We start from the raw sequence: 24,843 nt of genomic DNA on the forward strand, positions 1-24,843 counted from the left end.
TTCCAGCACTTGCAGGGGGCGTGCAAATGGTGGAAGGCGCCACCTCTTCCCGTCCAGTGTTGGGAAGGTCAGGCATCGCAACCGACACAATTGGACTCTCCTTGGGGATTTGTGATTTAGAAGAACGTACAGTTCTTTGCTGTGCTTTTGCCAGCTTAAGTCTTTTAATTTTTCTAGCGGGAGGATGAGTGCTTCCATCCTCATGTGAAGCTGAACCACTAGCCATGAACATAGGCCAGGGCCTCAGCCGTTCCTTGCCACTCCGTGTTGTAACTGGCATATTGGCAAGTTAACGCTTCTCATCAGACGCTTTTAATTTTGATTTTTGGGTCATTTTACTGAACTTTTGTTTTTTGGATTTTACATGCTCTCTACTATGACAATGGGCATCGGCCTTGGCAGACGACGTTGATGGCATTTCATCGTCTCGGCCATGACTAGTGGCAGCAGCTTCAGCACGAGGTGGAAGTGGATCTTGATCTTTCCCTATTTTACCCTCCACATTTTTGTTCTCCATTTTTTAATGTGTGGAATTATATGCCAGTAATATATCAATTGCAATGGCCTACTGTACTGTACTATATATGTATACTGTTGGTCACCAAAATGCTGCACTGTAATACTAGAAGCTATAGAAAAGTATATATATATTATTGTATACATCAGTACAGAGCAGTGTAACTGTGACACATGTGTCCTGACAAGCAGTATAGAAGCTATAGAATAGTATATATATTACTGTATATATATATATATATATATATATATTAATCAGTACAGAGCGGTGTAACTGTGAAACATGTGTCCTGACAAGCAGTATAGAAGCTATAGAATAGTATATATATTATTACTGTATATATATATATATATATATATATATCAGTACAGAGCGGTGTAACTGTGACACGTGTCTTGACAAGCAGTATAGCAGCTATAGAATAGTATATATTATTATACTGGTGGTCCCCAGTCCCCACAATGCAGCACACTGAGCACAGATATGGAGTGTTTTCAGGCAGAGAACGTAGATATTTTCAGCACACTGAGCACAGATTATTTGCAGCACACTGAGCACAGATTACGGAGCTTTTCAGGGGAGAGAATGCTGCCACTTCCTCTCCGTTCAATCTCCAATGCACGAGTGAAAATGGCGGCGACGCGCAACTCCTTAAATAGAATACGAATCTCGCGAGAATCCGACAGCGGGATGATGACGTTCGGGCTCGTTCTGGTTAACCGAGCAAGGCGGGAAGATCTGAGGCTGCCTCGGAACTGTGTAAAATAGGTGAAATTCGGGGGGGTTCGGATCTCAACGAACCGAACCCGCTCATCTCTAATATAGAGACATGAGTATTTGATAATACCTGCAAATGGAAATGAGACCTTGAAGGTCATCTTGTGACTGAGGGAGAATCGTTCAACCAATTGTAAATACCAAGCAAACCCATATCATTTTCTATGGACAGTAAGCTTCACTTTTATAATATTAATAGATAAAACAGGCAACTACGCATTTCTTTTTTACAGTAAAGGATGATAGCAATCAATGGGGCAGATGTATTAGCCTGGAGAAGGAATAAAGAAGTGATAAAGCTGTGATAAGTGCAAGGTGATGATAACGCACCAGCCAGTCAGCTCCTGTCATTTTTCAAACCTGTACTGATTGGCTGGTACGTTATGACCTTGCATTTATCACTGCTTTATCACTTCTTTCTTCCTTCTCCAGGTTAATACATCTGCCCCAATGTGTATCTGCATGATTTATGGGAAAACATATCTTACCAGTAACCCAGGAGACCTTAGTGCTGCCTATGGAACAGCATGGTAAGAGGAAGCTAATGTTCACCAGACCCCCCTGGAAATTGTGCTTCATCCTCGATAAACACCCTTCATCTCCAGTAGACAATCTGCAATAAAAAAAAAAAAAAAAAAAAGCACAAAACAGAAAGATCTGTAATAATCACAAACTATAACGGCCCTATTTATGAAGCCTTCCTGCCGTCAGTATTAATTAGATTGCAGCAGCCATCCACATAGTTATCTATGGGGGTATTTAACAAGCTCTGATCAGCTTAGCAACTCTGAGTTTCCTTGCAAAGATGGTGCTAGCTTGTCTTACCTCTGGGTGTTGCATAGCTTCTCTCTTCCATGTTATCTCCTGATGGGTCACTAACACCAATAATCAATAATACCATCTTATATATAAAAACATGGTCAAAAATAAAGGTTATTAATGTGAAGCAAGCCTAATACTAAATGAATATGGCCACTAGGAGGCACACTTTAGTGTTGTCTTAGGATATTTTAGTTTATATCATAGACAAATTAGCAGCCTTCTATTAGGTAACGCTATTGATGCATAATATATGAGTAAGTAGGCAAGCCACCGAAAATTGCATTTTTGGAGGTTTGACCATAAAATCCGGTTTGATGCATCATTTCCCGAATATATCCCAAAGTCTCTTTTATGCTGCCCTAATACTAGAACAGTTAGTGAAGTCTCCATAAAGAGTACTTATGGGTAAATTGCACAATTAGTTGTGGATTTACATGCTGTCTTAATACACCTTGTTCTAACAAAGATTCTACTGTTTGCTGAATATAATATTGGGGGTAAGCAGGATTTTTGTTAGCAGTTGGGCAAAACCATGTGCACTGCAGGGGAGGCAGATATTACATGTGCAGAAAGAGTTAGATTTGGGTGGGTAATTTTGTTTCTGTGCAGGGTAAAGACTGGCTGCTTTATTTTTACACTGCAATTTAGATTGCAGATTGAACTCACCACACCCAAATCTAACTCTCTCTGCACATGTTATATCTGCCTCCCCTGCAGTGCACATGGTTTTGCCCAACTGCTAACAAAGTTCCTGCTGCGATCAACTCAGAATTACCCCAATTGGGTGTCTCCTGGAAGACAATACTGGTTTTGTGGATCAGTGGTTCCACTGGTTCCATCAATGGTTCTGGTCCTCCCTGACATCATTTCTTCACCCTGCATCCTACCACAGACATGCTTATGTTTAGCAAACACTTGTTCTCTGTTATTACCTGATAAACCCTTGAGTGTGTGAATTAGCATTGGAAAGAACAAGTGCTATGTTTATTAGGAGACACCTTTAAACTTTAACTCAAATCATGTGTCTGCTGTTTATAGCAGAGCTTCTGTAGCTGCAGCATGCAATCCTCTAAATGCTTTTAAGCTGAGTCTTCCTCCTGTTGATGATGGATAAATGTGAAGTTCTGGTCTATGGATTATTGATCGGAAGGCTCCAGCTATCTTAATGGGTCTCTTGTCACATGACCTCCTCCACCATCTCGAAGGCTCACTATCCCGATGGTCGGCATGCCGACCAACAGGGACTATTTCCACTCGTGGGTGTCCACGACACCCATAGAGTGGGAATAGAACCCGTGGCGACCGCAGGTCGCCACCGAGCCTGCAGTGTGGCGAGCGCAGCGTGGCGAGCGCAGCGAGTCTGCAAGGGGCTTGCTGCACTCGCCCCTCCCCGCCGGGATCCCGGCATCGGGATGCTGCCGGGATCCCGGCGTTGGTAAGCTGACCAGCGGTCTCCTGACCGCCGGTCAGCCGTACTGCACCCTATGAAAACAGATGCCTGGAAAATGGTCCTTACAGTGTTATGCTGAAAAGCCATAATAGCATAAAAATATCTGTGTTCTAACTTCTAAACTCTAATGCTGGCCATACATTAATACGACTCGCACCAGGGGGGTCATTCCGACCCGTTCGCATGCTGCAATTTCTCGCAGACGTGCTAACGGGTCTGAAATTCGCATGCACTCGTGCGGAAGTGTGCAGGCGCGTCATTCGCCGGTGACAGCCGTCGCTATGCAGCGACGGACCTTACGAAGAAGCCATTCACAGCGGTGAACGCAAGAAGATTGACAGGCAGAAGGCGTACCTGGGCGGCACCTCATCATTTTCGAGGAGTGTCCGGAAAAACGCAGGCGTGCCCAGCCATTGATTGAAGAGGAGGGATCCTGACGTCAGCTCCAAGCCGGCACGTCGCAGTGGGTGAGTAGCTCTCTGAGTAGCTCTCTGCACAAGAGGGGGTACTGCACAGCCCTAACCCCCTCCCCTCCCCTGTAGGCGGCGATTACCTGGTCCAGCAGTACAAAAAATAGGTTGCGTGCGAACAGGTCGGAATGACCCCCTAGGTGGGAGTTGTACTACGATCTCCCCCGCCAACCGCTGGGCATGCGATAGATTGTACGGTGCTTTTACACTATACAATTTATCATTCCACCCACAATAGACTCCTACCCCGATCGTGTAGCACATATGATCATTTGATGCGATGTACGACACAGGTGTATGGCTAGCTTTACAAGCTGGGGTCTCACCAGAGAGTGCAGAACTACTAACTAATTTTCCCTTTTCATTTAAATAAGTATCCAAACAAAAGCAATGGAAGTATACTGTAATATTGCGCTTTTTTTTTTTTTTATCTTTTAAATCTCTGTCACATTATGGAACAACAGTGTACAATGGTCAGGGCATAGAAGGGAGAAGAACAACAAAATACATGGTACATTGATATGGAGGTGATAATGAAAGAATTGTAGTCTATAAGAAATATAAAGTAACGTGCAAACATGATAATGTTTATTTCACTACAATAAAAAAAGTTTTGAAATCAAGTACTTTTAATTAGGTATTACTCATGATTTCATCTGTGCGTCTCTGTGAATCTGTGTGGCTATTCACTGTAGCACAGAAGTCAGCGGCATCTCCACATACAGCTAAATGGGTGTAAGTGAGCAGCAATAGGGCGTTCACATGGGATCCGGTCGGTATCCCGACAGTCGAAATACCAGCGCCGGAACCAGACACTGTTCAGAATGCCAACACCGGCATTCCGAACAGGATCACGAGCCTGGCTCGGGATCCCGAACTAGCGTCTGCCGGCCACTCACAGGTAAGCCGCGAAGGGGAGGGGGGGGGATTGGGATTTTAGGTTTGGACTGCAGGGGGAGACAAAGCACTACACAACTTAATGAATTCAGTGTGAAGTCTTTTAAATGGGGTTGTTAATTTGAAATGTTCTATGTTTGCCCTGTCTGCAGCAAATCCACCAAGAAGAAGAAGTCCTTTTTACTATTTGGCTATTTGTTTTTTCAATGGTGGAACTTGTGAGTGGTGAGCCCAGGTGCAAAAATAATATGCCACATGCCAGTGGGTGACAGCGAGAAGCAGTGGGTGGTAGAGAGAGGCACAGAGCGACAGGGAAAGGCAACATAGAGAGGCAGTGGGTGACAAGAAGAGGGTGTCAGGAGTACAATCACACAGTCCTGCACACAGTCTTGTGCTGTCTGGAGACCAGGGGGAGGCATGTACCTTGGTGGGGGTTGAAGGAAGTGTGCTACTGCACAGACTCTAGTCTTCCTGTCCTCCAGGGAGGCCTCATGCCCTATCCAAAGATGGCCCCAAGATCACTATTGAGAATGTGCATGGTCCATCTTTCTTATTTATTTACTGTATAAGACTATGTAGCCACATGGTGGGAGACAGAAGTCTCCTACTTAGCTCCTTGTAATACCTGGTTAACACCTGCCATAAAGCTGTTCCAGCATCCCTGCACAGGTACCCGTTTGCAGTATGCAGTCACCATCTAGGGAGCTGTATGAAACCCTGATCCCCTCCAGCTCTGCTTCATCACCAGTGTACAGGCAACAGTGAGTACAGCTGTACCTGCTATCTATCAATAAACTAACACCACTGGTTAAGTAACTGGGCTGTTCATAGTTTGAGTCATCCGCTGGTGTGTCCCTATATAACTCTGCAATATGAACACCTGCACACACATAATTTCCAGCAGTGGGAGTACAGCAGCCACTGCCCTGTCTGTGAGAGGGGGCCCCACCCCCTGGGCTTTCCTCAGTTCGTTACTTGGTCAAACAGGTTCGGCTCTGACAGCACCAATTACACCGCCCGTGATTCAGGAAGAATTCATAGCTCTGTGAATTAGAGGCAGTACGTGTCTGCGGTCATCAGCGCTGACAGGCAGCAGGACTCCCCTATCAGTCCGGCTCAGATGGCAAACTAATGCGTCCGCACACACACAAGGTCAACCCTGATTCCCTGAGGTAAGGGGCAGATTCCTCAGGCAATGGGGTCCACCCTGCTCCCTTTGCTGAGCCAGTCATCTCACTTCGCTCAAAATGGTCATGCGGTGGCCCAGGGAAAAACTAATTGCTGGTCTAGGCAGCAGTGGGCCCCTTAGTCCCCAGTGGCCCTGGTGCAATGCACCTGCTGCACCAATGACAGTTCCATCTCTGTTTGCTTTAATAAATTGCTTTTTTTTTTTCAATCAGTTCCATGGGTTTTTTTTGCAGAATAATTCTTCAGAAGTTGTATTTCCATTTTTATTAATACATATGTGTTCCTGTTTTCAATAATATATTATATACATAGTTAAGAAATACTATGCATGAGTTGTAATATACTGTTGTGACCTTTAAGGTGTCGAAAGCATCTAAACAACTCCACCACTAAGTCACACTCTTGCCAAACTAGCCATAATAAGAGGGACTGTACTTCAAACTGTTAGCAGGACCATTTTCTCAATGAATCCAAAAAATCCAAGTGCTGAAGCTTTTACTGTTGTAGAAGTGCTGTAACAGGACCCGGGCCAGTCTGGTATCAGCTGCTAAGGGGGAGATAGTATGTACACAGATCACATAGTCGTGCTAACAACAGCTGGCACCTATGGGGAGAGACTTCCTCCTGAGTGTGCACTCACCTCCCCTCCTCCCTGTCATCCTCAGTGCCAGTTTAACAATGGGGTGGATGGAGCTACAGCTCCAAGCCTCCACAAAAAAATAGGCCCATCATCCAGACTTTATGATGATACCAAGCCGCCTAGCTGGCCACACCATTGGCCATAAATCATAAGTATTAAAATTGTATTAAGTTTTCTCACAGAATTCTGCAATTTTTCTATTTTGACCACACCCACACCGCACTGACCACACCCACACAGCACTGACCACACCCACACAGCACTGGTTGCAGCACCTCTCCTTCTCAGTATACGTCTGTAAAACATTTTCAGCCCCAGGCCCATGTGACTATTCATCCAGCCCTGGTCATCCAGTGTGCCCACCACCGTTGCAAAGGGAAGTGGTGATGCCTCATTGGATTTGGTCAAGCCTTCTCCGTACCCAAGCCTGTAGCCGCTCATCTGTGGCCCTACTTGTTGTGTCACTACTCACTGTATGTCATTTTTTTATTATTATTTGAATATGTTTTGTAGCGTTATTTGTGCGTTTGCCAGTCTTTAGTATGGGATTGTTGTGGTTTCCATGCAGCTGCTTTATGCAACAACTAATGACAGATCAATCCAGCAGACATACAGCAGCAGTATCCTCTGAAAACTTTGTAGACATTTCTCCTACTTCATCATGTTGTTTGTTTGGCTACCACTAGGTGGCAGGCTGCTGCAGATTTGCCGGCTGGATGTTTAATTTCAGTTTAATTTCACCAAACAACATTTAAAAAAAAGTTAATTGTGTTTTTGCATTTTTGACTATGTCATGCTATAGTATAAAAATACACAAGTTAGTGGTTAGTGGAATATTTAAAAAGTGAACAAATGACATAATGTGTATTACTATTTTGTTAGAAATATGATCTTATGATGTGCTCCAGAATCTACACCACTTCACTGTATATGAGAACTTGTATGAATAATGGTACACAGGAAAAAGCAACTGTGACCTACAGAAATTGGTGGGATTAGTTCAAACATTCCGACTCAGTTTCTAAAATGAAAAGAAACACCTGATTGGGCACCAAAGGTTACAGCATTTTATTTTATGTGCATCCGTTTCACAAGTCATTAGTAACATGAAATTGAGTTTTATGGAGGCAGCTATTTTTGTGGTGTTGAACCACAATTGAAGGAAAGTTTATTGAATCTCCACTAATCAGTGACACAAAGCGAATCAATAAGCTGCATTCTTATGAATTGGTTCAGCCCTCAAATGCCACAAGATCCCTCCAAAGAGTATAGAAGACAGATATTACATAAATATACGCTGTTATGGAAATTTCATGAAGGACGCTCCCACCATGATTTTTGTTACAATGCACATTCATTACCTGTCTTTGCTCTCAAGTTGATTAGTCCCACAGCAGCAGCAGCAGCAGCAGCAGAGGATGAGAATCACACACAGAAGAACAAGCGCTCCGGCAATTATTGCTCCTTTTTGACTGGATGCTATGGAGGAACAATCATACACAGTTAAAGAGGGAAAAAAAAAAAAAAAAGATGAAGAAGATTAGTAAGTATGGGTAGGAGGCTTTAAAGTCGAGTACATTAATGGTGGATTCTGGCAGATGTGGCTCAGGTAGGCTGCAACAAAGACGCACATGCCCCTCTCAGTAGGCATATATCCAAGGGTACTCGCCTTTTGGTGCAAAATATGCACTGATGATGATGATGACAACAATTGACAAGAGCTTCTGATAGGCTAAGTGCGTATTGATCCCTCCCACTAATAATATTACCATTATGAGTGTAGCTGTTGCAGCCTATTCACATTATATCAGGGACGTGCAGTCAGTGGAGGCAGGGGAGGCAGTGCCTCCCCTGTGATTAATTATTAAAATCATACAAAGAAGATACTTATGACACATAGTCTGTGTCATACGTATCTTCTTTATTTAATTGTAATAATTTGATGAGTTTAAATGACTTTGGGAGGCACTGATAGCAGAGCCTCCCGTGGATAATGGGAACGGGGGCAGAGCGGGGGGCGGGGCCAAGCACTGGGCTGTAAAAGCCCATTAAAACAGAGCAGGAAAGCGGCACTGAAACAAGTGCCTCGCTGACAGGGTCACCACCCCCATGTCAGCGAGGCACCTGTGATTGGGCAGCGGATCCAGTGCTGGATCCGCTGTCCAATCACCCACACGACGCTGGACGGGGAAGAGGCGGCGGGACCCGGTGGCTGTGACTGGCGTTGGAGCGACTGGCCTGAAGCAGGAGTGAGGGGTAAGTTCTATGTTTGTGTTGTGTCGCAGCTAAGTCCCCGCAGTACTCACCTCTCCTCCTGGCCCTCCGCCTCCAGCCGCTGCCGCCTCCTTCCTGGCTGCGGGACTGTGACTTGTGTTGCCAGGCGTCCCGTTACTAAGCAACGGGCCGGGAGCGCTGTCTGTGAGTGAGTGAGGCAGGGTTTTCTCTCTCTCTCTCTCTCTCTCTCTCTCTCTCTCCCCAGCCCCTCTGAAAGTATTTATTTTCATTCTTTTTCCAGGTGCCTCGTCCCTATTGGATTCTACTGGACAAGTGGACGTGATCGGCGTGGGATGTAGGTAAGTAATCTCTCTCTCATTTTTACAGGTAACCCTATTGGATTCTAGTGGACAAGTGGACATGACCTGCGTGGGATGTAGGTAAGTATGTGTAAGTGTGTTTTTAATAAACTTTTACTTTCACGGTGTGTGAGTTGTGTTTTTATTTGGGTATTTTTTTTTTGTAGAACTACAGGTACCAGCGGGCCCGTTATTTCCCCGCATGCTAGTACTTGAGGCTCTCCAAGTACCAGCAAGCGGGGGAGGCTTGCTGGGCCTGGTAGTTCCACAACAAAAAACAATACTCTTTTTTTAACACTCTAATGGCTAACAGCATGGCACCCACCGCCTAGGGGTGCTGGGGACAGCCTCAGGCTTCACCCCTGGCCCTTGGGTGCCTGGAGGGGGGGACCCCTTCATTTAAGGGGTCCCCACTCCAGGGAACCCCGGCCAGGGGTGACTAGTTGGGGGGGTAATGCCACGGCCGCAGGGACCTATATAAATGTGTCCCCCTGCTGTGGCATTATGTCCCTAGCTAGTGGAGCCCGGTGCTGGTTTAAAAAATACGGGGGACCCCTACGTTTTTTGTCCCCCGTATTTTTTGGAACCAGGACTGGACTAAGAGCCCGGTGCTGGTTGTCTAAATACGGGGAACCCCTGTCCAATTTTTCCCCAGTATTTAAACAACCAGGACCGGCTCAAAGAGCCCGAGGCTGGTTATACTTAAGAGGGGGGACCTCACACATTTTTATTTCTCTATCGTCCTAGTGGATGCTGGGGTTCCTGAAAGGACCATGGGGAATAGCGGCTCCGCAGGAGACAGGGCACAAAAAGTAAAGCTTTAGGATCAGGTGGTGTGCACTGGCTCCTCCCCCTATGACCCTCCTCCAAGCCTCAGTTAGATTTTTGTGCCCGGCCGAGAAGGGTGCAATCTAGGTGGCTCTCCTAAAGAGCTGCTTAGAAAAGTTTAGCTTAGGTTTTTTATTTTACAGTGAGTCCTGCTGGCAACAGGATCACTGCAACGAGGGACTTAGGGGAGAAGAAGTGAACTCACCTGCGTGCAGGATGGATTGGCTTCTTTGGCTACTGGACATTAGCTCCAGAGGGACGATCACAGGTACAGCCTGGATGGTCACCGGAGCCTCGCCGCCGGCCCCCTTGCAGATGCTGAAACGAGAAGAGGTCCAGAATCGGCGGCAGAAGACTCCTCAGTCTTCTTAAGGTAGCGCACAGCACTGCAGCTGTGCGCCATTTCCTCTCAGCACACTTCACACGGCAGTCACTGAGGGTGCAGGGCGCTGGGAGGGGGGCGCCCTGGGAGGCAAATGAAAACCTTTTTTGGCTAAAAATACCTCACATATAGCCTCCGGAGATATTTAACCCCTGCCAGAATCCATTAAAGAGCGGGAGACGAGCCGCCGAAAAAGGGGCGGGGCCTATCTCCTCAGCACACAGCGCCATTTTCCCTCACAGAAAGGCTGGAGGGAAGGCTCCCAGGCTCTCCCCTGCACTGCACTACAGAAACAGGGTTAAAACAGAGAGGGGGGGCACTAATTTGGCGTTAGAAATATATAAAAGATGCTATAAGGGAAAACACTTATATAAGGTTGTCCCTATATAATTATAGCGTTTTTGGTGTGTGCTGGCAAACTCTCCCTCTGTCTCTCCAAAGGGCTAGTGGGTCCTGTCCTCTATCAGAGCATTCCCTGTGTGTGTGCTGTGTGTCGGTACGTGTGTGTCGACATGTATGAGGACGATGTTGGTGAGGAGGCGGAGCAATTGCCTGTAATGGTGATGTCACTCTCTAGGGAGTCGACACCGGAATGGATGGCTTATTTAGGGAATTACGTGATAATGTCAACACGCTGCAAGGTCGGTTGACGACATGAGACGGCCGACAAACAATTAGTACCGGTCCAGACGTCTCAGAAACACCGTCAGGGGTTTTAAAACGCCCGTTTACTTTAGTCGGTCGACACAGACACGGACACTGAATCCAGTGTCGACGGTGAATAAACAAACGTATTCCTTATTAGGGCCACACGTTAAGGGCAATGAAGGAGGTGTTACATATTTCTGATACTACAAGTACCACAAAAGAGGGTATTATGTGGGATGTGAAAAAACTACCGTAGTTTTTCCTGAATCAGATAAATTAAATGAAGTGTGTGATGATGCGTGGGTTCCCCCCGATAGAAAATTATGGGCGGTATACCCTTTCCCGCCAGAAGTTAGGGCGCGTTGGGAAACACCCCTTAGGGTGGATAAGGCGCTCACACGCTTATCAAAACAAGTGGCGGTACCGTCTATAGATAGGGCCGTCCTCAAGGAGCCAGCTGACAGGAGGCTGGAAAATATCATAAAAAGTATATACACACATACTGGTGTTATACTGCGACCAGCGATCGCCTCAGCCTGGATGTGCAGAGCTGGGGTGGCTTGGTCGGATTCCCTGACTAAAAATATTGATACCCTTGACAGGGACAGTATTTTATTGACTATAGAGCATTTAAAGGATGCATTTTCTATATATGCGAGATGCACAGAGGGATATTTGCACTCTGGCATCAAGAGTAAGTGCGATGTCCATATCTGCCAGAAGATGTTTATGGACACGACAGTGGTCAGGTGATGCAGATTCCAAACGGCACAAAGGTGTATTGCCGTATAAAGGAAGAGGAGTTATTTGGGGTCGGTCCATCGGACCTGGTGGCCACGGCAACTGCTGGAAAATCCACCGTTTTTACCCTAAGTCACATCTCTGCAGAAAAAGACACCGTCTTTTCAGCCTCAGTCCTTTCGTCCCTATAAGAGTCATATCTGCCCAGGGATAGAGGAAAGGGAAGAAGACTGCAGCAGGCAGCCCATTCCCAGGAACAGAAGCGTTCCACCGCTTCTGCCAAGCTCTCAGCATGACGCTGGGACCGTACAGGACCCCTGGATCCTACATGTAGTATCCCAGGGGTACAGATTGGAATGTCGAGACGTTTCCCCTTCGCAGGCTCCTGAAGTCTGGTTTACCAAGGTCTCCCTCCGACAAGGAGGCAGTATGGGAAACAATTCACAAGCTGTATTCCCAGCAGGTGATAATCAAATTACCCCTCCTACAACAAGAAAAGGGGTATTATTCCACATTATATTGTGGTACTGAAGCCAGAAGGCTAGGTGAGACCTATTCTAAATCTAAAAAAATTTGAACACTTACAAAGGTTCAAATCAAGATGGAGTCACTCAGAGCAGTGATAACGAACCAGGAAGAAGGGGACTATATAGTGTCCCGAGACATCAGGGATGCTTACCTCCATGTCCACTAAGGGTACCTCAGGTTCGTGGTACAGAACTGTCACTATCAGTTTCAGACGCTGCCGTTTGGATTGTCCACGGCACCCCGGGTCTTTACCAAGGTAATGGCCGAAATGATGACTCTTCTTCGAAGAAAAGGCGTCTTAATTATCCCTTACTTGGACGATCTCCTGATAAGGGCAAAGTCCAGGGAACAGTTGGAGGTCGGAGTAGCACTATCTCGGATACTGCTACAACAGCACGGGTGGATTCTAAATATTCCAAAATCGCAGCTGATCCCGACGACAAGTCTGCTGTGCCTAGGGATGATTCTGGACACAGTCCAGAAAAAGGTGTTTCTCCCGGAAGAGAAAGCCAGGGAGTTATCCGAGCTAGTCAGGAACCTCCTAAAATCAGTGCATCATTGCACAAGGGTCCTGGTAAAGATGGTGACTTCCTACGAAGCAATTCCATTCGGCAGATTTCACGCAAGAATTTTTCAGTGGGATCTGCTGGACAAATGGTCCGGATCGCATCTTCAGATGCATCAGCGGATAACCCTATATCCAAGGACAAGGGTGTCTCTCCTGTGGTGGTTACAGAGTGCTCATCTTCTAGAGGGCCGCAGATTCGGCATTCAGGATTGGATGCTGGTGACCACGGAGGCCAGCCCGAGAGGCTGGGGAGCAGTCACACAAGGAAAAAATTTCCAGGGAGTGTGATCAAGTCTGGAGACTTTTCTCCACATAAATATACTGGAGCTAAGGGTAAATTTATAATACTCTAAGCTTAGCAAGACCTCTGCTTCAAGGTCAGCCGGTATTGATCCAGTGGGAAAAACATCACGGCAGTCGCCCACGTAAATAGACAGGGCGGCACAAGAAGCAGGAGGGCAATGGCAAAAACTGCAAGGACTTTTCGCTGGGCGGAAAATCATGTGATAGCACTGTCAGCAGTGTTTCATTCCGGGAATGGAAACTGGGAAGCAGACTTCCTCAGTAGGCACGACCTCCACCCGGCAGAGTGGAAACTTCATCGGGAAGTTTTCCACATGATTGTAAACCGTTGGGAAATACCAAAGGTGGACATGATGGCGTCCCGTCTGAACAAAAAACGGGACAGGTATTGCGCCAGGTTAAGAGACCCTCAGGCAATAGCTGTGGACGTTCTGGTAACACCATGGATGTACCAGTCGGTGTATGTGTTCCATCCTCTGCTTCTCATACCTAAGGTACTGAGACTTATAAGACGTAGAGGAGTAAGAACTATACTCATGGCTCCGGATTGGCCAAGAAGGACTTGGTACCCGGAACTTCAAGAGATGCTCACAGAGGACTTATGGCCTCTGCCGCTAAGAAGGGACTTGTTTCAGCAAGTACCATGTCTGTTCCAAGACTTACCGCAGCTGCGTTTGACGGCATGGCGGTGGAACGCCGGATCCTAAGGGAAAAAGGCATTCCGGAAGAGGTCATTCCTACCCTGGTCAAAGCCAGAAAGGAGGTGACCGCACAACATTATCACCACATGTGGCAAAAATATGTTGCGTGGTGTGAGGCCAGAAAGGCCCCACGAAGAAATTTCAACTCGGTCGATTCCTGCATTTCCTGCAAACAGGAGTGTCTATGGGCCTCAAATTGGGGTCCATTAAGGTTCAAATTTCGGCCCTGTCGATTTTCTTCCAGAAAGAAGTGGCTTCAGTTCCTGAAGTCCAGAAGTTTGTCAAGGGAGTATTGCATATACAACCCCCTTTTGTGCCTCCAGTGGCACTGTGGGATCTCAACGTAGTTCTGGGATTCCTCAAATCACATTGGTTTAAAACCAGTCAAATCTGTGGATTTGAAGCATCTCACATGAAAAGTGACCATGCTCTTGGCCCTGGCCTGGACCAGGCGAGTGTCAAATTGGTGGTTTTTTTCTCAAAAAAGCCCATATCTGGTTGTCCATTTGGACAGGGCAGAGCTGCGGACTCGTCCCCAGTTCTCTCCCTAAGGTGGTGTCAGTGTTTCACCTGAACCAGCTTATTTTGGTGCCTTGCGCCTACTAGGGACTTGGAGGACTCCAGGTTGCTAGATGTTGTCAGGGCCCTGTAAATATAGGTTCCAGGACGGCTGGAGTCAGGAAAACTGACTTGCTGTTATCCTGTATGCACCCAACAAACTGGGTGCTCTTGCTTCTAAGCAGACTATTGCTAGTTGGATGTGTAATACAATTCAGCTTGCACATTCTGTGGCAGGCCTGCCACAGCCAAAATATGTAAATGCCCATTCCACAAGGAAGGTGGGCTTATCTTGGGCGGCTGCCCGAGGGGTCTCGGCTTTACAACTTTGCCGAGCGGCTATTTAGTCAGGGGCAAACACGTTGGTAAAATCCTACAAATTTGATACCCTGGCTAAGGAGGACCTGGAGTTCTCTCATTCGGTGCTGCAGAGTCATCCGCACTCTCCCGCCCGTTTGGGAGCTTTGGTATTATCCCCATGGTCCTTTCAGGAACCCCAGCATCCACTAGGACGATAGAGAAAATAAGAATTTACTTACCGATAATTCTATTTCTCGGAGTCCGTAGTGGATGCTGGGCGCCCATCCCAAGTGCGGATTATCTGCAATACTTGTACATAGTTACAAAAATCGGGTTATTATTGTTGTGAGCCATCTTTTCAGAGGCTCCGCTGTTATCATACTGTTAACTGGGTTCAGATCACAGGTTGTACAGTGTGATTGGTGTGGCTGGTATGAGTCTTACCCGGGATTCAAAATCCTTCCTTATTGTGTACGCTCGTCCGGGCACAGTATCCTAACTGAGGCTTGGAGGAGGGTCATAGGGGGAGGAGCCAGTGCACACCACCTGATCCTAAAGCTTTACTTTTTGTGCCCTGTCTCCTGCGGAGCCGCTATTCCCCATGGTCCTTTCAGGAACCCCAGCATCCACTACGGACTCCGAGAAATAGAATTATCGGTAAGTAAATTCTTATTTTTTTAACCCATTCAGACCCTTTTCCATTAAGTTAATGGAAGCCCTGGACAACAAAATTGCATTCATGTCCTCCTCCCACTCCCTTCCCAGTCCCAAACACTATTTTTTTTTTCTATAAAAAATAAGATTTTAAACCTACCGGTAAATCTTTTTCTCGTAGTCCGTAGAGGATGTTTGGGACTCCGTAAGGACCATGGGGATAGACGGGCTCCGCAGGAGACATGGGCACTTTAAGAAAGACTTTAGATCTGGGTGTGCACTGGCTCCTCCCTCTATGCCCCTTCTCCAGACCTCAGTTAGAGAAACTGTGCCCAGAGGAGACGGACAGTACGAGGAAAGGATTTTTGTTAATCCAAGGAAAAGATTCATACCAGCCACACCAATCACACCGTATAACTTGTGATATACTACCCAGTTAACAGTATGAAAAAAACATAGCATCAGTCCAAGACCGATGAAAACTATAACATAACCCTTATGTAAGCAATAACTATATACAAGTCTTGCAGAAGTAGTCCGCACTTGGGACGGGCGCCCAGCATCCTCTACGGACTACGAGAAAAAGATTTACCGGTAGGTTTAAAATCTTATTTTCTCTTACGTCCTAGAGGATGCTGGGGACTCCGTAAGGACCATGGGGATTATACCAAAGCTCCCAAACGGGCGGGAGAGTGCGGATGACTCTGCAGCACCGATTGAGCAAACAGGAGGTCCTCCTCAGCCAGGGTATCAGACTTATAGAACTTTGCAAAGGTGTTTGAACCCGACCAAATAGCAGCTCGGCACAGCTGTAGTGCCGAGACCCCTCGGGCAGCCGCCCAAGAAGAGCCCACCTTCCTAGTGGAATGGGCCTTGACCGATTTAGGTAACGGCAATCCCGTCGTAGAATGCGCCTGCTGAATTGTGTTACAGATCCAGCGAGCAATAGTTTGCTTTGAAGCAGGGCGCCAATCTTATTGGCTGCATACAGGACAACAGTGCTTCTGTTTTTCTGACGTTCTTTACGTGGCCGTTCTGGCCACGTAAATTTTCAAAGCTCTGACCACATCAAGGGACTCGGAATCCTCCAAGTCACGCGTAGCCACAGGCACCACAATAGGTTGGTTCATATGAAAGGATGAGACCACTTTTGGCAGGAATTGAGGACGGGTCCGCAATTCCGCTCTATCCATATGGAAAACCAGATAAGGGCTTTTATATGATAAAGCCGCTAATTCCGACACTCGCCTAGCCGAAGCCAAGGCTAATAACATGACCACCTTCCAAGTGAGATATTTCAACTCCACCGTTTTAAGTGGTTCAAACCAGTGTGACTTAAGGAAACTTAACACCACGTTAAGGTCCCAAGGCGCCACCAGAGGTACAAAAGGAGGCTGAATATGCAGTACTCCCTTCAAAAAAGTTTGTACTTCAGGGAGAGAGGCCAATTCCTTTTGAAAGAAAATGGATAAGGCCGAAACCTGAACCTTAATAGAGCCTAATTTCAGGCCCAAATTTACTCCAGTTTGTAGGAAGTGAAGGAAGCGGCCCAGATGGAATTCTTCCGTAGGAGCATTCCTGGCCTCACACCAAGAAACATATTTTCGCCATATACGGTGATAATGTTTAGATGTCACGTCCTTCCTAGCCTTTATCAGCGTAGGAATGACCTCATCCGGAATACCCTTTTCCGCTAGGATCCGGCGTTCAACCGCCATGCCGTCAAACGCAGCCGCGGTAAGTCTTGGAACAGACAGGGCCCCTGTTGCAACAGGTCCTGTCTTAGAGGAAGAGGCCACAGATCTTCTGTGAGCATTTCCTGCAGATCCGGATACCAGGTCCTTCGTGGCCAATCTGGAACAATGAGGATTGTTCTCACTCCTCTTTTTCTTACTATTCTCAACACCTTGGGTATGAGAGGAAGAGGAGGAAATACATAGACCGACCGGAACACCCACGGTGTCACTAGGGCGTCTACAGCTACTGCCTGAGGGTCTCTTGACCTGGCGCAATACCTCTGTAGCTTTTTGTTGAGGCGGGACGCCATCATGTCAATCTGGGGCAGTCCCCACCGACTTGCAATCTGTGCGAAGACTTCCTGATGAAGTCCCCACTCTCCTGGATGCAGGTCGTGTCTGCTGAGGAAGTCTGCTTCCCAGTTGTCCACTCCCGGAATGAACACTGCTGACAGTGCGCTTACATGATTCTCCGCCCAGCGAAGAATTCTGGTGGCTTCAACCATTGCCGCTCTGCTCCTTGTGCCGCCTTGGCGGTTTACATGAGCTACTGCGGTGACGTTGTCTGACTGGATCAGAACTGGTTGGTCGCGAAGTAAGGTCTCCGCTTGCCGTAGGGCGTTGTATATGGCCCTTAGTTCCAGGGCATGCTGGCACTTGTGGTTCTCTAAGTGCCGGCATGCTGGGGCAGGCTTGCTGGGACCTGTAGGCCGCTTGTAAAAAACAATATTGTCCCATCATGAACCCCGCTCCGACCGCCACCAGGGGTTCGGGGCTTAGCACTGCTGGTTGTTGCTCAGGAGGGTGTACCCCATTTTTATTTTTGGGGTCCCCACTTTCTGAGGAATTCCAGCCCTGGGCTGACTGGTTTGGGGGGGTGTTTAATGCTATGGCAGGGGGACCTCATACTGAGTGTCTCCCCTGCTATGGTATAATCCCACCTGGCTGGTTCAGCCGGGTGCTGGTCTTGCTTAAGTAGGGAGAACCCTATGCCTTCTTTTTTTTTTCTGGGGGGGGGGGGGACTGAACAGCCAGTGCCTCACCAGTCACTAACCTCACCGCATGTCACTGATTGTTTTATCTTAGCACCACCTGGCACATATACCACTGTTTTATCTTATCCCCCGGTACATATACTACTGTTTTATCTTATCCCCCCAACACATATACTACTGTTTTATCTTATCCCCCCAACACATATACTACTGTTTTATCTTATCCCCCCAACCAGGGCCAGATTAACAATGGGGCGGATGAAGCTACAGCTCCAGGCCCCAGATAAAAATAGGCTCATCAACATGACAGCCTGATGATGATAAACTGCCTAGTTCGTCACATGGTTCCATAAATGAATTTAAATTATAATTCTAATTTCTTCACAAAGTAATGTTGTTTTTCTACTTTTACTTATTTTGGGAGACATTGGGGATTATAGTGTAAGGAGTGTACATGCCCATATGTCACTGGCCACACCTGCACAACATTAGCCACACCTCCTCAACTTCTCACAATAGGCCCTTGATCATTTTCAGCACCAGGCCCATGTGGATCTTAATCCGGCCCTGCCCCCAACACATATACTACTGTTTTATCTTAGCACCACCTGGCATATTTACTGTTATTTTATCCTAATGTCATTGTGTTGCATATAGTCCTGTTTTCTCCTGGTGTAACCCTGACACATACGCTGTGTTGCAGAATTGGGCATATCTACAGATGTATTAGCTCCGTATACTGTGAAATTTTCTCATTTCATTTATGTGCATTTTATGCCTTAGTTTTGAACGCAGCCTTGAATTTCCAGCTGTAGTTGACAGCTGGCTGGTAGGTCATCATGAGATAGGATGCTATAATATCAAGGTTCTGTGTCCTATTTAAAACCAGGTGAAACGCAGACTTGAAATCAGCCAGCCACAGAACCTGTGAAATTTGATTTCTCTGATTACAGGGATATTATAGCAATAGTTGCGTGTTAAGAGAGGAGGAACCTGTGTGCAGTCTCCCTCAGGGCTGGCAGTGCACTATCTCACAGAGAGATAGCTGTACCCCCTCACAAGTCACAGGGATATTCTGTCAGCTGTGGGCGAGCAAATGAGTCACAGTTTCAGGGTCTTACCTCTTCTGGACCTCCTCACTCCACTCCTTTCAAACAGATCCATCATCTTCTCCCAACGGCTGTGGCATTATAAGGAACTATTACTGCCTGAAAGTTTCTTCATATATTGAAGCTAAACCGTGGTGCCATCTTTTCCTCCATTGAAGAAGGACAAAAGACTATTAGGATATGTATGTGTTTGCGCTTATTTGAGAAAATATTTTCCTACTTTATATATGCCATTGGGATTGTTGTGAAGAATCCCCTTTTTTTCTCATAGCTGCACCACTGTTTGTTTTGCGCAATTAGGAAAATCACTAGTTTGTGTATCCACATGGCTGTTATGATTATAGCCGGGAATTGGTAAATGAGCTTGTTCCCATTTAGTATTGTTGTAAAAACAGTGAAAAAAATTAATTATTAGTTGTAGAGTGAAGCTGACTTACTCAGTAGACATGTTCCATACTTTGGGTCACAAGGGCCATTACCGCACTCACAGCTGCTTGAACAGTTGAATCCAAAAAAGCCATGGGGACATGTCTCATTGCAACTGGATCAATAAAGAAAAAACATTTATTAAAATAAGACAATAAAACCCATCCATTGACTGAAGACTTACAGTGGGGATTGAAAGTTTGGGCACCCCAGGCAAAAAGTCATTTTAATGTGCAAAAAGAAGCCAAGGAAAGATGGAAAAATCTCCAAAAGGCATCAAATTACAGATTAGACATTCTTATAACATGTCAAAAAAAGTTTGATTTTATTTCCATCATTTACACTTTCAAAAGAACAGAAAACAAAAAATGGCGTCTGCAAAAGTTTGGGCACCCTGCAGAGTTAATACCTTGTACTGCCACCTTGGACAGTTGAGACCTGGCAGTGTCATGGATTGTTCTCAATCATCGTCTGGAAAGACCAGGTGATGTCAATCTCAAAGGTTTTAAAAGCCCAGACTCATCTGACCTTGCTCCAACAATCAGCACCATGGGTTCCTCTAAGCAGTTGTGTAGAACACTGAAACTGAGAATAGTTGATGCTCACAAAGCAGGAGAAGGCTATAAGAAGATAGCAAAGCGTTATCAGATGCCCATATCCTCTGCTCGGAATGTAATTAAGAAATGGCAGTCATCAGGAACAGTGGACCAAGAAAAATATCAGACAGAACAGCTCGCAGGATTGTGAGAAAAGCAAGTCAAAATCCACGTTTGACTGCACGATCCTTCCAGGAAGATCTGGCAGACACTGGAGTTGTGGTACACTATTCCACTATAAAGAGATACTTGTCCAAATATGGTCTTCATGGAAGAGTCATCAGAAGAAAACCTCTTCTACGTCCTCACCACAAAAATCAGCGTTTGAAGTTTGCAAATGAACATATAGACAAGCCTGATGCATTTTGGAATAAAGCTCTGTGGACCGATGAGGTTAAAATCGAACATTTTGGCCGGAATGAGCAAAGGTACGTTTGGAGAAGGAAGGGCACAGAATTTAATGAAAAGAACCTCTGTCCAACTGTTAAGCATGGGGGTGGATCAATCATGCTTTGGGGTTGTATTGCAGCCAGTGGCACAGGGAACATTTCACGAGTAGAAGGAAAAATGGATTCAATAAGATTCCAGCAAATTTTGGACGCTAACTTGATGCCATCTGTGAAAAAGCTGAAGTTAAAGAGAGGCTGGCTTCTACATATGGATAATGATCCTAAACACACCTCAAAATCCACGGTGGATTACATCAAGAGGCGTAAACTGAAGGTTTTGCAATGGCCTTCACAATCTCCTGACCTCAACATAATTGAAAATCTATGGATAGACCTTAAAAGAGCAGTGCAGCCCAGGAATCTCAAAGAACTGGAAGACTTTTGTAAGGAAGAATGGGCGAAGATACCTCAAACAAGAATTGAAAGACTCTTGGCTGGCTGCAAAAAGCGTTTACAAGCTGTGATACTTGCCAAAGGGGGCAGTACAAGGTATTAACTCTGCAGGGTGCCCAAACTTTTGCAGACGCCATTTTTTGTTTTCTGTTCTTTTGACAGTGTAAATGATGGAAATTGAATCAAACTTTTTTTGACATGTTATAAGAATGTCTAATCTGTAATTTGATGCCTTTTGGAGATTTTTCCATCTTTTCTTGGCTTCTTTTTGCACATTAAAATGAATTTTTGCCTGGGGTGCCCAAACTTTCAATCCCCACTGTAAATAGAATGCTGCTGTTACTTTGACTTTCTCCTGCAGCTCAGTTTATATTTATAAAATAGTTGCTGAAAATCCACAAAAACAGATGTTTTGGGGGCTACACAAAAATATTAACCTGTAGGTATCTGCCGTGTTCTCCCAATTTCATTTGCATAAGCAGCCGCCATAGGTGTCAAATTTACCCATAACCAACGCCATTTTGTCAAATTTACCCATAGGTGTCAAATTTACCTATAACCAACGCCATTTTCTGATAGCATTATCCATTGTAGTCTATGGGTTATATTTTGCACCATTTTCTGGGAGAGGGATCTGAAGGATCCTTCCCCGATACTGGGGGTAATTCAGACCTGATCGTAGTAGCAAATTTGTTAGCAGTTGGGCAAAACCATGTGCACTGCAGGGGGGCAGATATAACATGTGCAGAGAGAGTTAAATTTGGGTGGGGTGTGTTCAAACTGAAATCGAAATTGCAGTGTACAAATAAAGCAGCAAGTATTTACCCTGCACAGAGACAATATAACCCACCCAAATCTAACTCTCTCTGCACATGTTATATCTGTCACACCTCAGTGCACATGGGGGGTCATTCAGAGTTGATCGTATCTGTGCTAAATTTAGCACAGCTACGATCATGAACTCAGACATGCGGGGAGACGCCCAGCACAGGGCTAGTCCGCCCCGCACGTCAGTGCCGCCCCCCCCCCCTCGCAGAAGTGCAAAGGCATCGCACAGTGGCAATGCCTTTGCACTTCAAGAGTAGCTCCCTGCCAGCGCAGCTTTAGCGTGCTGGCCGGGAGCTACTCATCGCTCCCCGGCCCGCAGTGGGTGCGTGTGACGTCACGCAGCTGCTGCGGGCAACTCCCCGCACGGACCGGCCACGTCTGCGTTGGCCGGACCACGCCCATGAAACGGCGGCCAAACGCAGACGTTTCACCCCCTCCCGCCCATCTACCGCCTCTGCCTGTCAATCAGGCAGTGGCGATCGTAGCGCAGCGTGCGATCGGGTCAGAATGACCCCTATGGTTTTGCCCAACTGCTAACAAATTTGCTGCTAGGATCAGGTCTGAATTACCCCCAATGTCCGCTTGCACATGCCCAGTCTGATAACCTTGGATGCGCACTAGAGCAGCAGGGGTCCGGATCTAAAAGTAAAGTGATAGATTTAGTTCTCACACATTGCAGGGATGGGCTCCTATTACTCCGAAATACAATAATTGGCTTCTGCCAATTGCAAAGAAAGAATTCCTTTTGGGGCACTTTTTGGTATATATGTAAAAATTACAGTTGTTAAAACATAATTTTTTATTTAATCCTTTGATTTAAAATAGAGGGGTAATATGACTATAGAAGGAAAATATGCTTAGTCAAGAATTATTAAGAATATATATAAAGCATTAAATATTAATATATCCAGGGGCGGATTGGGAAACAAAAGTGGCCCTGGAAAAATGTATAGAAGTGGCCTCATGTGGGCGGCACCAACCAACTGTTGGCGGAGCCAATACCAAAGTAGGTGGGCTTACTTAAAAATGTAATGTAGGCGGAGTTGCACCAGCAAAAGGCAGAGCATGTCAAATTAGCTGGACCTAACATATTAAAAGTTTAGAAAGTATTGTGTTGTAGCAGAAGTAGATAAGAAATTTAAACTGGGGAGACATTTAATCCTCTGCACACTCACTAATTATCTCAGTCCATTTCCTGAAAGCTTCTCCTCTCTCTCTCTGTCCATTTCCTTCATTTGTCTCTCTGCTTCATAGGGGTCAGTTCAGTTCATCGCAGATTGAATAGCGCTGTGAGGGAGCTCCTGGAGCTATTGAATTCAGATAGATGCTGTCCCTGTCTAGAGGATTTCTTCTTGCACCCTTCCAGGGGTGCGAGCAGAAATCCAACAAAACTAGGTGTGCGATGCTGTTTTGTGACCTTCTGTTTGCCTTCTTGTCTCCAGTTTTGTATGTGCAGTTTCTTACCAATGTGGGCCACTATATCTCCTTTGTCTTTGAATCTGTGTATAGTGCCTCTATTTCATATTACACCAGAGTAATGCCCCTATCTCACACTACAACGCACAGTACTGCCCCATATTCACGCTATGCTACACAATAGTGCCCCTTATACACAATGCCCATGGTAGCAGTGCCCCTTATACACATAATAATGGCCACGGTAACAGTGCCTCTTATACACATAATAATGCCCACGGTAGCAGTGCTGATTATACACATAATAATATCCATTGTAGCAGTGCCACTTATACACATAATAATGCCCACAGTATCAGTGCTGCTTATACACATAATAATGCCCACAGTATCAGTGCTGCTTATACACATAATAATGGCCATTGTAGCAGTGCCGCTTATATACATAATAATACCCACAGTATCAGTGCTGCTTATACACATAATAATGCCCATTGTAGCAGTGCCGCTTATATACATAATACCCACAGTATCAGTGCTGCTTATACACATAATAATGCCCATTGTAGCAGTGCCGCTTATATACATAATAATACCCACAGAATCCGTGCCACTTATACACATAATGACCACGGTATCAGTGCCGCATATATATATATATATATATATATATATATATATAAAATAATGCCCACAGTATCAGTGCCACTTATATACATAATAATGCCCACAGTATCAGTGCTGCTTATACACATAATGACCATGGTATCAGTGCCACTTATATACATAATAATACCAACAGTATCAGTGCCGCTTATATACATAATGACCACGGTATCAGTGCTGCTTATATACATAATAATGCCCACTACAGTGGCAAACGCAGGATTTGCATGGGGGGGTTTCCAGAACTGGGTGGAGCCAATCACGGGGGTGGGGACTGAGGTGACCCAGTGTATGCTGGGTCCGTAAAACTAGTGTGTCTGTGTATATATATATATATATATATATATATATATCTACACATATATATACCGTGTATATATATATATATATACATATCTACACATATATATACCGTGTATATATATATATATATACATATCTACACATATATATACCGTGTATATATATATATATATATATATACATATATATATATATATATACACACACACACACATACAGTGCACGTATATATACACATGTATATATATTGTGTGTGTGTTTACTGTTTATATGTATGTATGTATGTATATATGTATATATGTATGCACATGGATATATATGTACTATAATTAAAATAAAGTAAACCTTTATAGCACTTACAAGTGCAGGCTGCAGAGGACG

At 45.5% G+C, this 24,843-nt stretch overlaps 1 protein-coding gene across 1 annotated transcript in view; it reads right to left on the reverse strand.

The window, feature by feature from the left end:
- SCARF1 (scavenger receptor class F member 1) overlaps window positions 1-24,843 on the reverse strand; it is a 299,113-nt gene that overhangs the window by 23,211 nt on the left and 251,059 nt on the right. The window contains exons 8-10 of the mRNA XM_063956091.1: window positions 19,823-19,926; window positions 8,123-8,240; window positions 1,783-1,907 (exon numbers count right to left, since the gene is read on the reverse strand). Coding sequence (XP_063812161.1) covers window positions 1,783-1,907; window positions 8,123-8,240; window positions 19,823-19,926 — 347 coding nt within the window. The remainder of the gene's footprint in view (window positions 1-1,782; window positions 1,908-8,122; window positions 8,241-19,822; window positions 19,927-24,843) is intronic.

The sequence above is a fragment of the Pseudophryne corroboree genome, chromosome 2 (genome assembly GCF_028390025.1).
Source record: "Pseudophryne corroboree isolate aPseCor3 chromosome 2, aPseCor3.hap2, whole genome shotgun sequence".
Classification (NCBI taxonomy): domain Eukaryota; kingdom Metazoa; phylum Chordata; class Amphibia; order Anura; family Myobatrachidae; genus Pseudophryne; species Pseudophryne corroboree.